The 14,584-nt window shown below is 48.1% G+C and overlaps 2 protein-coding genes across 2 annotated transcripts; one reads left to right on the top strand and one right to left on the bottom strand.

Annotated features, from left to right (window-relative positions):
- The first annotated feature begins 3,700 nt into the window (after positions 1 to 3,700).
- LOC117858607 (probable arabinosyltransferase ARAD1) lies at positions 3,701 to 8,505 on the top strand. The gene is made up of 8 exons (XM_034741709.2): positions 3,701 to 4,211; positions 5,039 to 5,212; positions 5,562 to 5,719; positions 5,813 to 5,960; positions 6,089 to 6,343; positions 7,716 to 7,826; positions 7,915 to 7,983; positions 8,210 to 8,505. Exons 1-8 carry the CDS (start codon positions 3,750 to 3,752, stop codon positions 8,327 to 8,329), a joined length of 1,497 nt encoding a protein of 498 aa, XP_034597600.1. The 5' UTR covers positions 3,701 to 3,749; the 3' UTR covers positions 8,330 to 8,505.
- A 1,460-nt stretch (positions 8,506 to 9,965) lies between these two features.
- Positions 9,966 to 14,503, bottom strand: LOC117857961 (histone-lysine N-methyltransferase, H3 lysine-9 specific SUVH3). The gene is made up of 3 exons (XM_034740901.2): positions 14,298 to 14,503; positions 10,954 to 13,235; positions 9,966 to 10,305 (listed from the first exon to the last, which is right to left on the bottom strand). The coding sequence occupies exon 2, from the start codon at positions 13,210 to 13,212 to the stop codon at positions 10,999 to 11,001; it is 2,214 nt and encodes a 737-aa protein (XP_034596792.1). The 5' UTR covers positions 13,213 to 13,235; positions 14,298 to 14,503; the 3' UTR covers positions 9,966 to 10,305; positions 10,954 to 10,998.
- Between the last annotated feature and the right edge of the window lie 81 nt (positions 14,504 to 14,584).

The raw sequence follows: 14,584 nt of genomic DNA, 5'->3' as shown, positions 1-14,584 counted from the left end.
GGCGTGGGCCCCTAGCTCGCGGCTCCAACCATAGACCGGACCTGCGGTGCGGACCCCCACCCGGACGAGTCAGGCGGGCACAGCACTGGGCGAGGCGAGCAAGCAACCGGGGCGAACATGCAGGCCTCGTGGGAGGCGCGCGCGGGCCCCACCGCCCCCCCGCGGGAGGGGGTCGCGTGGTCCCGCCCGCCCGCCCACGTTGCGCGGGGCAATCGGTGGCCCTCGTTGTACCACGACGCTCTGGCGCCCCGGAACCGGGAGGCCTCTGCGAGTCTTGGGTCCATCCGTGGAGGCCGGAGCCCGGAGGCATCGACACAGCAGGCAGGCGGTGGCGTCCGTGGCCCTAGTCCTCCCCGCTTGGGGCAAGCGCGGTCGCTGCCTTTCGTGGCGCTCCGAATAATGCTGCCATCCCTGGGGTGGGGTGGGGGGTGGGGGGGGGGGGGGGGGGGGGTGGCCGAGAGCGCGTGCGCCCGGGCTCAGAGATCACACCGTTTTCTCCGGCCCGGGGACGTGCGTGCCGCGGAGATGTTCGGGCGGGCGGACGACCTGCGCGTTGCGTTCATCTAGAAATGGATCGGATGGCGGCACGGCACGCACGGGCCGAAAACACAGTGATCGAAGACGCCGACACGCCGACGCACGCATCGCCGTTGCTCCAATCGCCGGCGCGCGTACCACCATGAAATAAATCCCACAAGGTTAAGTTGTTGGCGTTGCTCCATCCGCCACCGGCGGGCTGGGTTGCACGGTCGATCCATCGGTCGGCGATGGATGCATGGGTTTGGAGGTGGACAGGGACGGCACGCGCGTACGGTGCCCGCCGCATTCATTTCCGTTCTTATGAGAAAATAGTGTGCGCGTGCGCGCTCACCAACTCTTGTAAGAAAAGGAAAACGAGCAAAGCCCTCGATGCGTTCGTGCCGGGTTCTTCAGTTCTTCTTCGTGGCTGCACTGCAGGTTGCAGCAGCACTAGTACTGTGAACAACGCAGCAGCAGAGTCGGTGCAGTCGCCGTGACATCGGCGGCGGGCGCTGCCCTTCGGCCCGCCCGACCTCGCATGTGGCGGTCTGATCGTGCTTGCGCCGGCCACAGCACAGGAATCCGCGGGTACACCGTACGCGTACAGGGCGCTAGGTGTGGCAGCAGGAAAGAAAGATACTACCGCGTCAGGGTTCGCAGCGCGGCCGTTAATCAGCTGATGCGCGCGTAGATTCTTCAATCAGATAGATGGCTACGTCAAGGTTCGCGCAGTTACTTACCCGGCAGCTCCTGTCCTGAAAAAGCGTAGAGAACCGTAACAAAAGCAGACAGCGGAGGAGAGCAGGCATTTCCCTGAACTTTGCTGCGAACAAACCGTCGGGTTTCCAGACGCTGAATTTCCAACAAGGCCTAGCGCTACACTGCTACTCGTGCATCCGCGTGCGCACCCAACCTAGCTTGCTCGACCAAATCTCACTGGTACAGTTGTAGTGCTGTATACTGACGTACTGCACTGCTGTGTTGGAACGAAGCACTGCGCTGGGTCAATTTCTGGTGTGTGTAGGTGTACCTACGTATACGCGTTTCCAAGGTCAAAGTCGTGGTAGTCCACGGTTTATTCGTACTTCTCCATTGACCGACACGCTGAAATCTCATTGATCCACCATCTGCGTGCATGTGAACGACTGAACGATGGTGCAGGGACGTAAATGCAATCGATCGATCTTGTACGCAGCTCATGATCTCGTTGCGTTTGCACACGCGGTCGGCTGGGTCGTTTGGATGATTTGCTGAAGCAAGCCGCCGCGCCGAGGAAAAAAGGTGGCCGGCCGGCCAGGGGGCCGAGGGTCGTGCCGTGGCCAATCGCGCGTTTGCTTGTGCGCATCGATCGATGGCCGGCCGCCGGCCGGCCGATGAGCTCAGCGCAGGCGCCCGCGGCTGCCCGGATCTGATCATCGAGCGGACAAAATGGCGTCGACGAAGGGCGTGGAGACGCGTACGTGGTTTTGGTGGGTGCGACAAGAAGGGATTGCATTGGCTGCGGACGTCGCGCAACGGCGCGCGCGTATATACGGCGGCCGGCATCCCGGCGTGCGCCATACATACATGCATGCATTGATGTATGTACGCCTATTACGTAGGCCACTGGCGACGCATGCAAATCAAGTGGATCGATCGATCCGTCTGGTAAGCCCCCGAAAGTCCTGCAAAGTTGCAGCAACTCAAATGATTGTACGTGCCAAGATACCAAAGGCCAACAAGGAACCCCTACAGAAAGAAGAAGAAGAAAAAACTGCACGACAACTCAGTAGAACTGCGATCTAATGTGTCTATGAACCATTTTTTGGAGCTAGAACTAGCCGTGTGCGGCCTGATAAGCTTTGAAGTTAGATGAAGTTCAGAAAGGATGAAGTTCACCAGACGAGATCGTGCAGATGCATCTCATCGTCTGAATCCTCAAACTGGAAAAGGAGAGAGAGGAAAGCAGCACGCAACTCATCACATGTGTACGTATATGGCCGGAAACGTACCCAGACCATAGAAGAGCACGCATCCGTCGTGACCTGCCGAGTTTATAACTAGCACGGCAAAAAGAATCACAACGTGAAATTTCCAGCGAAAATCATGCACGTTTTTAGGTTGACAGTAAGCGAAGAGTTTGGCACAAGCATTGGCGATCGATGATGATGCAGTATCATACAGCCATCTGGCTAGCTAGACCACGAAAGTAAACGATACGAGTGCCATCTTGTACGTCGTTAGAGTTGGGCGGGGGGTTATGCGCAAACGAACGCAACGCTGGGCGCTGGCACACACTTCTCTTATTGGCCTTCTTCGGCTGACATAAAGGATAGATGACCTTGACGCGATCGCAAGTGACGAGCTGCGCGTTTAGCTTGGTCTACGTACGCAAGCATGCATGCACATCCTTCGCGTCGCGCGTATGGTATGGTGCGCGCATGATCCTGCCTGCTGTGAGTGAGGCCCCGTTTTCTTTTTCTTACGCCATGCATCAATAATTTCTCTGACGGCGACCTGTGCCTCGTCATGCATGCCAATTGCCAAGTGGGCGGCTCACCAGTTGCCATCAGATATATACGGAGACAGTCAACAATACACAGTAACAGAAATGGTAGTACGGATGGTTTGCTAGAAGCCTGGAGCTGAAAATTTTGTATAAGGTCATGTTAAATTTTGTATAAGGTCATGTTTAGTTCACTCCAAAATTCCAACTTTAGCACTATGCAAAAAGAAGTTTCCCCATCACATCAAACTTGCGGTACATGCATGGAGTACTGAATGTAGACAAAATCAAATACTAATTGCACAGTTTTGTTGTACTTTGCGAGACGAATCTTTTAAGCCTAATTAGTCAATATTTAGACAATAATTCACAAATACAAACGAAACGCTACAATGTTGCTACAGTAATTTTGGTTGCCCAAAGTTGGGCAACTAAAGCCTAAGAAATGTGAGGACCCTTAAGCATATGGCATGCCGCACAAATCTTTTTTCATATATAGAAAAAAATGGTACACAGAAAAAGAGAAACCGGCTATGCGTAAATATGTAAATGGGCTGGACGGGCTATTTCAATTCAGCCCACAGGCTGTCCAGCCTACAAAGATCGCCACTTTTGGGCCAATGAGCACAGTGCAGTCGCCGCGGCCCACACACTGTTTCCTCGACAGGAACACAGAGCTGCTGTTCTTCTCAGTCTCCACAGTTCTCCACGCTCCGGTGCGTCTCCAGCGAAGCGAGGCACCACCATGGCGGGGAAGCAGTTCGCCTCCCTGGCGCACGCGCGCCCCGCCTCTGCCTCCTCCCGCCGGCTCCTCGCCGCCGCGGGCGTCCTCATCCTCCTCTCCGCAGCCTACTTCCTCCTCCTCTCCCCCTCCTCGCCCCGCCCCACCGCCGCCGTCCTCGCGAGCCCTAGCTCCTCCACCACCACCTCCTTCCTCGCCTCCCTCGAAAGCTTCCTCGCCGCACCGCACCCCTCCGACTCAGCGCCCGCTCCCGGAGACCTTGATGCCGCGATCCGGGCCCAGGAGGAGGCCCGGCTCTACGGGGACCCCGCGTGGCCCGCGCCCGCCGCGGGTCCGCTCAGGGTCTACGTGTACGAGATGCCGAGCAAGTTCACCTACGATCTGCTGAGGCTGTTCAGGGACTCGTACCGGGAGACGGACAATCTCACGTCCAATGGGAGCCCCGTGCACCGGCTCATCGAGCAGGTGGGCGTGCGGTGAGATCGAACTGCAATTTTGTTCTGTTTATCTTGTCGAGATGATACGAGGCGCCTGGCTGTAGATTTGGTTGTGTGTGGTACTAGTTAAGTTCATGACAGTGGGGAATTTTGTCCTTATTGTGAAAAACTGAGAATCGTAGCACATTGATTCACGTGGATTGCTTCCTGGTTGGAAGTGGGATAATTATACTCTCCTAGCCTCCTTTATGATACACCTGCTCGCTGATGCTTTGGAAAGCTTGATGTTGCTGAACTGGGCTGTATGCTTGTACGCTACTCCCTCCGTCCCAAATTATAGGTCGTTTTGGCTTTTTTAGATTCATTGATTTTGCTACGCACTTAGATATACACTATGTTTAAATGCATAGCAAAAGCTATGAATCTAGAAAAGCCAAAACGAACTATAATTTGGGACGGAGGGAGTAGATCCCAAGAGGGCTGGTAGAATTTTCATCATACAAAGTTTCTGTTGTGAGGTGAATGTGATTCACACTAGAGTATCGCATCTTATTCTTAAAGCAGTTTCAGAATTTCTTTTGAACACTATCAAATTTACACGTATAAATGACTCTTGGCATTGTTTTGGGTGGTGAGGTGAATCATACCAAAAGCAATGAATGTTGATACCACAATTCTAGCTACAGAATCATATGTGTAATTATGTAACAATTATTGGGCATAGTTTTCAATACATCTCTGTTCAGCTAATAATTGTGTATGTAATTATGTAACAAATATCGCATACTTTTTAAGATATTGAACTTTATTCCATCTGTCTACATAATCAAATTATTTCTTCATTCACATTTGCAGCATTCTATTGACTACTGGCTATGGGCGGATCTCATTGCGCCTGAATCACGAAGACTTTTGAAGAATGTCCTCAGGGTTCAGCGGCAAGAAGCAGCAGACATTTTCTATGTGCCATTCTTCACAACAATCAGTTACTTCTTGCTGGAGAAACAAGAATGCAAAGCACTTTATAGGGTGTGGGAGCATCTCTTAAGGTTTAATTTTCGAAAAATGTTTGTTTTAGGACATCCACACACACAAACTAGTGTTTATGTAGGCAAATTTATTGATGAAACTAAAATTTAGTCCTTCTTGTTGGTAGTCTGGATCTAACCAGTGAAGGTTGTTGGATCCCCCCCCCCCCCCCCCCCCCCCCCCCCAAGTATATCTAAATTATAGTGACCGACAACATTGTCTGATTCTGGTTCTATTAACAGTAGGACACCATTTAAAATATTTACCTATATTGATGGAAATTATTTTGTTGTTTAGTCATCTCTTTTTATTCCAAGAGGGCCTTATCAACATTACTCCTTGATTTCAGGAAGCTTTAAAGTGGGTGACTAATCAGCCAGCTTGGCAACGTTCAGAAGGCAGAGATCATGTCATTCCTGTTCACCACCCATGGTCATTTAAGTCAGTACGGAGTTTTGTGAAGAAGGCAATATGGCTTCTACCTGATATGGATTCAACCGGCAACTGGTACGGTATCATTGTTTCCCAGTTGCCACTTTACCTTGGAAAACTGCTTGCATACTTCAGTTGAGCAATACAACTCTCACTGTCTTATTTCAGGTATAAACCAGGACAGGTGTATCTGGAAAAGGATGTCATCCTTCCATATGTTCCAAATGTTGATCTTTGTGATTCGAAGTGTGTATCCGAAACTCAATCCAAAAGAAGTATATTGCTGTTCTTTCGAGGAAGGCTAAAGAGAAATGCTGTAAGTCTCTTGGTACCACTTTTCAGGTTTTGACAGTTCAGGTTCAGAATATACGCACGCAAAATTTCCGCTTGTGCGTGCCTTATATGGTTTTTATGCATCTATTTCATTGAAATTTTTATCTCTAGGGAGGGAAGATCCGCAGTAAGCTTGTGGAGGAACTAAAAGGTGCAGAAGGCATAGTTATAGAAGAAGGTTCTGCTGGAGCTCAGGGAAAAACAGCAGCTCAGGATGGCATGCGCAAGTCTCTCTTTTGCCTGAGTCCAGCTGGAGATACCCCATCTTCTGCTCGCCTGTTTGATGCAATTGTTAGTGGATGTATCCCAGTTATAATAAGTGATGAACTGGAGCTTCCTTTTGAAGGAATACTTGACTATAGGGAGGTAAACATGGAGATCCAGACAGCTTTTAATATCTTTATGCTAATTTCACATGCCTTTACCAATCTCTCTTAATCCGTAGTGGTAAGGTTATTCAAGGTAGGCATGAGTCTAAAATTTATTTTTCCCTCCAGAAAATGAAGGATATCTTGGTAGTTGCATTCCCTTAATATCAACGAATACATTTGTATTGTCAACAGTAGAACAGCTAGTTGCACATTTGTTCATAATGGACGGTTCTGGTATTATATTCTCAATGGGTACTGATTGATTGACAGTTATTTGATAAGCTGAGATATAGACCTCAATGGGACAAACCAGCCTCATCTTATCTATGCTGTGCTTGCCTAGGCTCATTATTTAATTGGTTCAATGGGAAGCTTTACTAGCTAATTATTTGGAATAGAGAAATTAACACTGGAATCATGGGAAATTGGAGTTGTTTTGCTTTTGAAGTGTCTTGCCACTGATAATGAGCTTATTTGGCTCCCTGTCGAGCCAACCTTAGAAGCTTTCCTTTTAGGATCATCCAAATGCCTAGCCTGAGATTAAAAAAAAGTACCCCTTGGTTTTCAGCTCCAATAAGTTCTTGAAGCTTCTCTAACTGTGATGGCAGTGGGATATTGGTGGAAGGTGGATTGCGGTGAGCATAGTCATGTGAGGTTGGACCTTGACAGTGACACTGGAGCCATGATCAGCTCGTCACGCTTTGAGACAGGGCGTAGAGAAGAGGAAGGGTAAAGAGAGATCAATCTATTGCTTTTAAGCACGCTGTACACTGGCTTATATATGCCAAGACGTTCCCAGTTAATCTCCTTGATCCTCTCAACAAACCAAACCGATCGATGTAACAAACCTAACCGACTCCTAACAAACCGACTAAGCCAAACCGAAGATACACGCCATCCGTGGCTACAGCAAAGCATTGGTGCCATTCTGCTCCTTGTCGCTCCTCTTCTTGCGCCTGTTGTAGTGCAGTTGCTACATGACACTAATATTGTAGCCGGTGCGTCAAAATCATTTAACCTCAAGCTTGTCTGCTTGGTATGTACTGCATCGTGAACTTCTGATAGAATGGAGGTGGCTTGGTTATAATGGTACTGTTAACTGAAGAGAACATGCCTGCTACTCGGATGTACACCAAACTACTGTGTGCTATGTGGAACCATGCAGCAGAATATGGTTGCAGTCTGCCGGAACTGCATTATCATATAGTGTCAAGGTTTCTTTCAACCCTGTGGCTAACTGACTATACCATGATGATATATCATTGCATCTCACTGTTTCTAATGTTCCATTTAAGTTGCTGCTGTTCAAAACTACTTTTCACTTTAGTGTGAATCTGCAGTGCTCAATGATATGCTTTATTGTGCAGATAGCATTATTTGTTTCATCAACTGATGCTTTGCAACCTGGCTGGCTCATGAATTACCTAAGAAGAATCGATGCCAAAAGGATCAGAGAAATGCAATCTAATCTTGTGAAGGTGATCACTTTATCCAACTCCTTTTGTACATACAGCCTGGGAACATTCAGTATTGATGATTAATAATTTACCTGTGATTCGTTCACAGTTTTCAAGGCATTTTCTGTATTCAAGTCCTGCTCAACCTCTTGGACCAGAAGACCTTACATGGAGAATGGTAATTTCGCTGACATTATTCTTGCAGTTGTATCACGAAATAGGTTGTCTAGTACTCTGTTCAGCTTCATGAACATTCCTGTTACTTTAGTGCTATTTAGTTATAAGGATCTTAGGTTAATTGTTTCATTGCAGTGGCATTTATATTTCTCATGAATCTTGTTACTTCTACTTACGAAACACATGGCCTAGTCTGACCATTTTGACATTCCAAAACCAAAATGCAGATTGCTGGTAAACTGTTAAACATCAAGTTGCACATCCGACGTTCTCAACGTGTGGTTAGAGAGTCAAGGAGCATATGTACATGTGAATGCAGAGTCGGGAACACCACGAGGATGCTTTGAACCAATCTTTCCCTTTGTGTTTTTAAAATTTCAAACTTCTGTAACATAGCCAATTTTCAGTTGCCAATAGTGCGAGCTTTGAGTTAGGCAATTTTAGCCAATGTATGTAAACCTAACCGTAGTTCTGTAACCAATGTATGAGTTTGAAGTTCGAACTGGGAAAAGTTGTGATACTACCCGTGTGTTTGGTTACTGGGAGGGGTCCGGAACGGGTTCGACCCCCTTCATCCTGCGTTTGGTTCAAAAGAGGTCTGGGTTGGGTTCAACCACATGGGAATATTCCCACAAGATCCGGGTCCAGCGAATTCCTCCAAAATCAACGGACCGCGCGAACCCAGATGGACGCTATGTGGCTCCATCTTCGCGCTCGCCCGTGTGGTCGCTGCCTTCCTCGGTCGCCGTCGGTGTGCGGGGAGGAACCGGCGTTGCTGGGCGGGGAGGAGAGGGTGGTGGTGGGGAGGAGGCGGCGTCGCCGGGTGGGGAGGAGAGGGTGGCGGCGGGGAGGAGGTGGTAGTGGGTAGGGAGGGGAGAGCAGGAGCTGAGCGGGGATGAGGCGGCCAAGGGAGCTTCGCCCGCCGGTGGAGGCGGAGGCCGGCGCAGAGGGAGGAGTCAGGCGGCGCAGGGAGCAGGAGATCGGCGGCGGGGGAGGAGGTTGGCGGCGTTGTGGAGGAGCAGGGGGCGCGCGGGCGTCGGGGAGAAGCCGGCGGCGCCATGGAGGAGAGGAGGCCGGGCGGCGCCAGGAGGAAGAAGAAAGAGGGAGTGAGGGACAAAAAAGAAGAGGATGACAGGTGGGTCCCGCAGCTGACAGGTGGGGTTCACAATTAACGGTGTTAAAAGGACATCCATCCCAACCCTCTCAACCTCTTCAACCAATCAACCTCTTCGATCAAATAAAAGACTGGTCCAACCCATCCCTCTCATCCAAACACGAGTTGGACCCGACCCACGTCGTCCCAAAACCAAACGCACGCTATGATTTGCGAAATGTGAAATCCTATCGTGGCCGAGATTCTACTCGGGTGCCCTTTGCCCAGGCTTAACGTAAAGGCCCACTTTAACCGATTGTGAGCATATCTACGATTCAAGCTGTTGTTTTCTAGTTCAACTTCAACCTACCATGAAACAAATGAACCATATTGAATCGTCAATGCATTTGGTTATCTAGAGCTTCTCTGTCTAGTTAGACAGGAAACTATCAGATGGAGACCCAACGTGTACCATTGTATTTCAAGAATTCAGGGCATAAACGGTGGCGCCAACCGTCGTCCCAACGTCGAAGTCCTTATTGCATGTCAATCTCTTCAGCATGAAAAACCTGTTACATGCGCTATTAAAGGCCCAATTTTATTTGCATACAACAGCTGCTACATGCACTATTAAAGGTCCAAATTTATATGCTACTCCCTCCGTTCCAATTCCGTCGTTTTGATTTTTCTAGGTTCATAGATATTATTATACAATTTGGAATGAAGGGAGTATATTTTTAGAGATGGAGGGAGTATTTGATAACGTGTCGCAAAAGAAGTGGCAAATTATTTTGGAAGAGAGAACAGGGAAAACAATCAAAACACCATCATAATGCCCTCGTGTATACATCCAGAAAACTACTTAAGTACTTAACTGCAAATAATGGGAGTGAGCGAGTGCAAATAACCATTAAACCATATGTCAGCATACCAGCAGTAATTCCGAATATCTTGCATACTTGAATTCACATAATTGACCGCCAAGGGATCACTTATTCTTTGAACGGCCGCAAGACTGAAGTGTCCACATGGTTAGCGCACTACTAGAAACTATACAAAATTGATCCTGCAACTGCAAGACCTACGTTCTTCCCCACAAAAGGAACAGTTGTGCGGGAATGGGTATTTATAAAAGCAGAACATTAGTTAAATTAATGATTCCACAATGGCAGTCTTGGCGTAAGCCGTTTGAACCGGTCCTGCTTTTACTTCTGTAACGCCCAAAAAGATCTGCAAAAGGCATGTATGACCATTGGTAAGAGATAATTCCATTGACATGTATGCACAAATATAGAGACTTGATTGAAGGAGTATCACGTAAAACACTTCCAAATGCTGAGTGGCAATTTAAGAACATTTAAATCTGATACTGTCTTGCAATATCAGCTGTAGAATTAAGACAACAATTGGGACTCAAAGTCCACATCGCCAAGAATTTGCTAATAACGAAATCAAAAGCTGGATATGAAACAATGGAAATGGTTCCACACTGTTCATCATGGGATGCCGTATATAGTGTTTGGTTTGAGTAGGCTGGATATGGATACAATGAGTTGATCCATCCCACCTCATTACTCAAGCATGATGGACCACTCTATTCTAAAATACTTGATTCCTCAAACTAAACACACCCTGATAACGTATGGATATAAAACTTATGTGATACATTGTCAGATAGCCAGCAGTAAAATAAATAGGAAACAAAATTAAATAGTACTGTAGCAAAGTATGGATTTACTGTAAGAAACTAAACAGGATACCAAAGCAAACTGGCTGTTTGTGAAATAACTCCATCCCTCAGAAACAAGAAGGAAAGTTCAACAGTAACTATAAGTATGGCTGGTGCTTAGAACTGGAAAAAAATTCAGAAGTTTTTACCTAACTGATGGTAATGTTGGTAGATAGAATGCACATCTTCTGTAGTCAGATAAAGAACCCCCGGCAGTTCGAGGATCCACAAAGGCAGTTCTTAGCTCTAGGAACACCACTAGAATCAGTTCCAATATCACCATAGTCATAAGTCAACTCTGTCATGGGAGGAATGTGCTTCAATGCAAAGAACATGATATGCGGGCGATGATCATCTTCATGGTCAAACTGAACTGGTTGCCAGAAGACATTAGGAGCACAACTATGGTTCATGAAACGCGAGACGTTTCCCATTTTTTTTGCACTTATCTTAAGAGGCAGAGGCTCAAAGGTATCAGCTGAAATATTTGTGCTTTGCTCCCCTATCAATTCAGGTCCGTAATTCCATTTTAAAGTCTTCTCACCAGGACACAATGTTTGAAACATATAATCATCCTCATGACTATTCAAATCACATTTAGCATCATCAATAGCCTCACCAACATACTCGCATAAAAATGAACCAGCTCGTATGGGGTCCCATGAACGAAGACCCCAGCCTCGATTTCCGGTCTTAAAGACCTCAAAGTGGATCCTAACTCCTTTTTGGGTCACCTTGTTACGGCAGTTGAATGAACACCGACAGGATTCACCACATTCATAAACCATAGGCTTGCGGCAGACTAGCAATCCTGATGAGCCATACGGTAAGTTGCCTCCATTACGCTGTGCACAACTGCAGTTGGCATCACCAGGCAGACAAACACTAAGACATGTGCAACCCTGTACAGGTTTTATAGAGCTGGGTGGTTTCAAGTGTTTGATCTGAGTAATATAGGTGAAATGATGCGGTCCTTCATCATTGTCAATGTCATTAACAAGAAACACTGGGAGATTTTCTGCACCAGAAGATAGATCGGGGTGTAAAACACTGCCTCTAGTTGTTGGATTCTCTAGCCATTTCTGGGACATCTTCCAAATTGCAACCCCATCAGGTTGTCCTGGCTCTCTCAGCAGCTTGTACTTGAAACAAAATGTTCCACTCTTTGTTTTCTCCTTCCATGACTCATGAATCCTGTAGAGGCCATCATAAATATAAACCTTCCCAGTCAAGCAGCCTGGATCCTTATAGCCCCGTACTACCCGGATTAAATTTTTTCTGGACAGGCTCCTCTCAAGAGCCAGGTTGCCCCTCTCAAGCTTCTGGTCATGCCGCTCCTCGTTGTTCCTGCTATTGCCTCCTGAACCGCTGTAAACCAGAACATCTGTATCATCATCCTTGTTGTCATATCCACCTGCAGCAACAATACATATTGCAATGGAATCATCCTCATCACCAAACTTGGCAGTCATATAATCAATTCCGGCCATGCTAGGAGCATGCAGACCGATAATACATAGCTCCATCCTGAAGTAGAAAATATCCCCTATTTCAACGCCAGGAACAACCCCTATCCTTTTCCCCGTGTTGGCCCTAAGATTCCTGGCCATCATGATGGCGCCAGCCTTCAGGTCTGCACGTTTGCTAGTCTCTTGTTCCTCATCCATTTGAAGATGCCTACGCCGCAGTGCCTCAAATGTCATGAGAACTGCCTCCACAATTTCCCTGGGATCACCAGATGGAGGCACCACAGCAAGCTCATTGTTAGCAGAAGCTTTCTTGTGAGAGGGCTTGGGGCGTTTAGTCTTCATGCTATTGGAGCTATCGCTGCCCATACCATCGTTCATATTATATCCGCTTAGGCGGGATGGCCTCTTAATCTTCCTTCCAGATGCTGATGTCTGGTTAGCAATATAATTCTCGTCATCGTCATCATCATCGTCCAGTGATATAACATTAGGCCGTGTTGCCCTGTAAGCTGAAATGGGAGTGGCGTCAATGGGGCCATTAGCATTGGCACTCACATCTGAAGTCCAATGTGCAGCAGACTGCCCTCCAGCACAACCCTGATCACCAACTGCAGCATTCTCACTGCCAACAGTATCCTGATCACAAAAAGTGGCAGCCTTGCCACCATCAACATTCTGATCACCAAAAGTATGAGCCTTGCCTCCACAAGCATCCTTGCCGCCGAAAGCGAAAAATGACTGGGCAGAAGATTTGTTCCAAGCACCAAACCCCCCTTGAAACTGCTCAGCAGGAGTGACGAATATCAACGGTGGGGTGGTTGACTGGTTAGATGTATTGACACCCAAGGGCGCAGGGAACATTGGAGCCAATGTCCTCAAGGGCTTGATATCCAGAACATCCTGATCAGGAGTAGGCATGAAATTTGATGGCCGATTCATCTGAACTTGCAGCAATTGAGTTCCTGTGTGAACAAAGCACAGTTAATGATCATGTCATCACCTACCTCATTAACAAAATGGTAAGGATTTAGGCAGCATTTAGAATTTGCAAGTGACTTCTATAAATTATATATGTACACTTCACTAAGCAAGAGTGTAGAGCATCAGACTATGATGGATCATGGACAATAGATTGCAGTAGAAACATGTATTAAGGATAACTGCATAACTAGCCGAGTTGCAGTCGCCTAATAACAGAACCTATTAGTTTAGCAATGACAGAAAATCCAGGACAAGACTAACTGCATTCTGATTTGCTAGCAATTCCGAATAAATCATCAATTGGAGATGGCTGATGGTAAGGTCTGCTGGATTCCCAATCCTCAAACAGTGGTCACCTCGTCTGAGTCACCTCTGCTGATTCACTAAACCCATTTCAAGCCCGGTAGCAAGATTCCTCGTCCACTCTATCGTGCATACCCTCCCCAAAACCAAGATAAGTACGACCTTCAATAGGCGAATCAAACCCTCAATTTGGCCAAAAAAAAGTCAAATCAAAGTACCCCGTAGAACATATTCAACTTTCAACTACGAAAGGAAAAAAAATTCGACTTTCAATAGAATGCTTTGGGCTCAAGAACGGCATAACTCCTAACTCGAATGTGGCAGATAGCCTGGAAAATTATCAATTTTCCCAGTACAGAACACCACGACGGGAAGTGGGGTTTTCGCAGGCAAATTTCGGAACTTCCACAACTACTAGGGTTTAGTGGGAACGGGAAGGGGAACGAAGAGGTGCGCGGCGATGAGCGCGAGCAGGTGCCGCGGTTAATGGTGGAGCCGAGAAACACCTCGGCCTGGCCCCCTAGCTTCCGCCGCGGGCGGGGGCGAGAGAGGAGAGGCGATTAGGCGAACCGCGAGGCATCGAGCGCGTCTCCCCGCCGCCAGGCGCCAGTGTGTGACAAGGGGAACAAGGACAAGCGACCGGATCGATGCGTGGAAGGGAGAGGGGCCAGAAACCGGCGGCGGCGGTATCGAGAAGTCGCGCACCGACTGAGTTCAGTGGGAGGGAAACGACCCCTCACCTGATCAGAATCCTCGCAGCTGCGGCTGCGGCTGCGGCTGCGGCTGCTTGGGGGCGGGAGCGGAAGCTAGGAGACGGACGCCATGGATGAGCGAGTGATCTGCTGGGCGGAGAGTTGAGTGGCGGTCTGACTGGCCGCTCTGCTCAAGGGGGAGGGCAGGATGCGTTGGGGTTTTTCTTCCTGCCCAACGCTCTCGCATCTCTCTCACTCAGCCGGTTCGCAGTCCGGTGGTCGTCTCATCTCAGCCACTCAGGCGTTTGGTTTTTCGGACCGATCGGACGGGGAGC

Source organism: Setaria viridis, chromosome 5 (genome assembly GCF_005286985.2).
Source record: "Setaria viridis chromosome 5, Setaria_viridis_v4.0, whole genome shotgun sequence".
Lineage (NCBI taxonomy): Eukaryota > Viridiplantae > Streptophyta > Magnoliopsida > Poales > Poaceae > Setaria > Setaria viridis.
The sequence above is the reverse complement of the archived record's forward strand: the minus strand, read 5'-3'. Positions and strand labels throughout refer to the sequence as shown.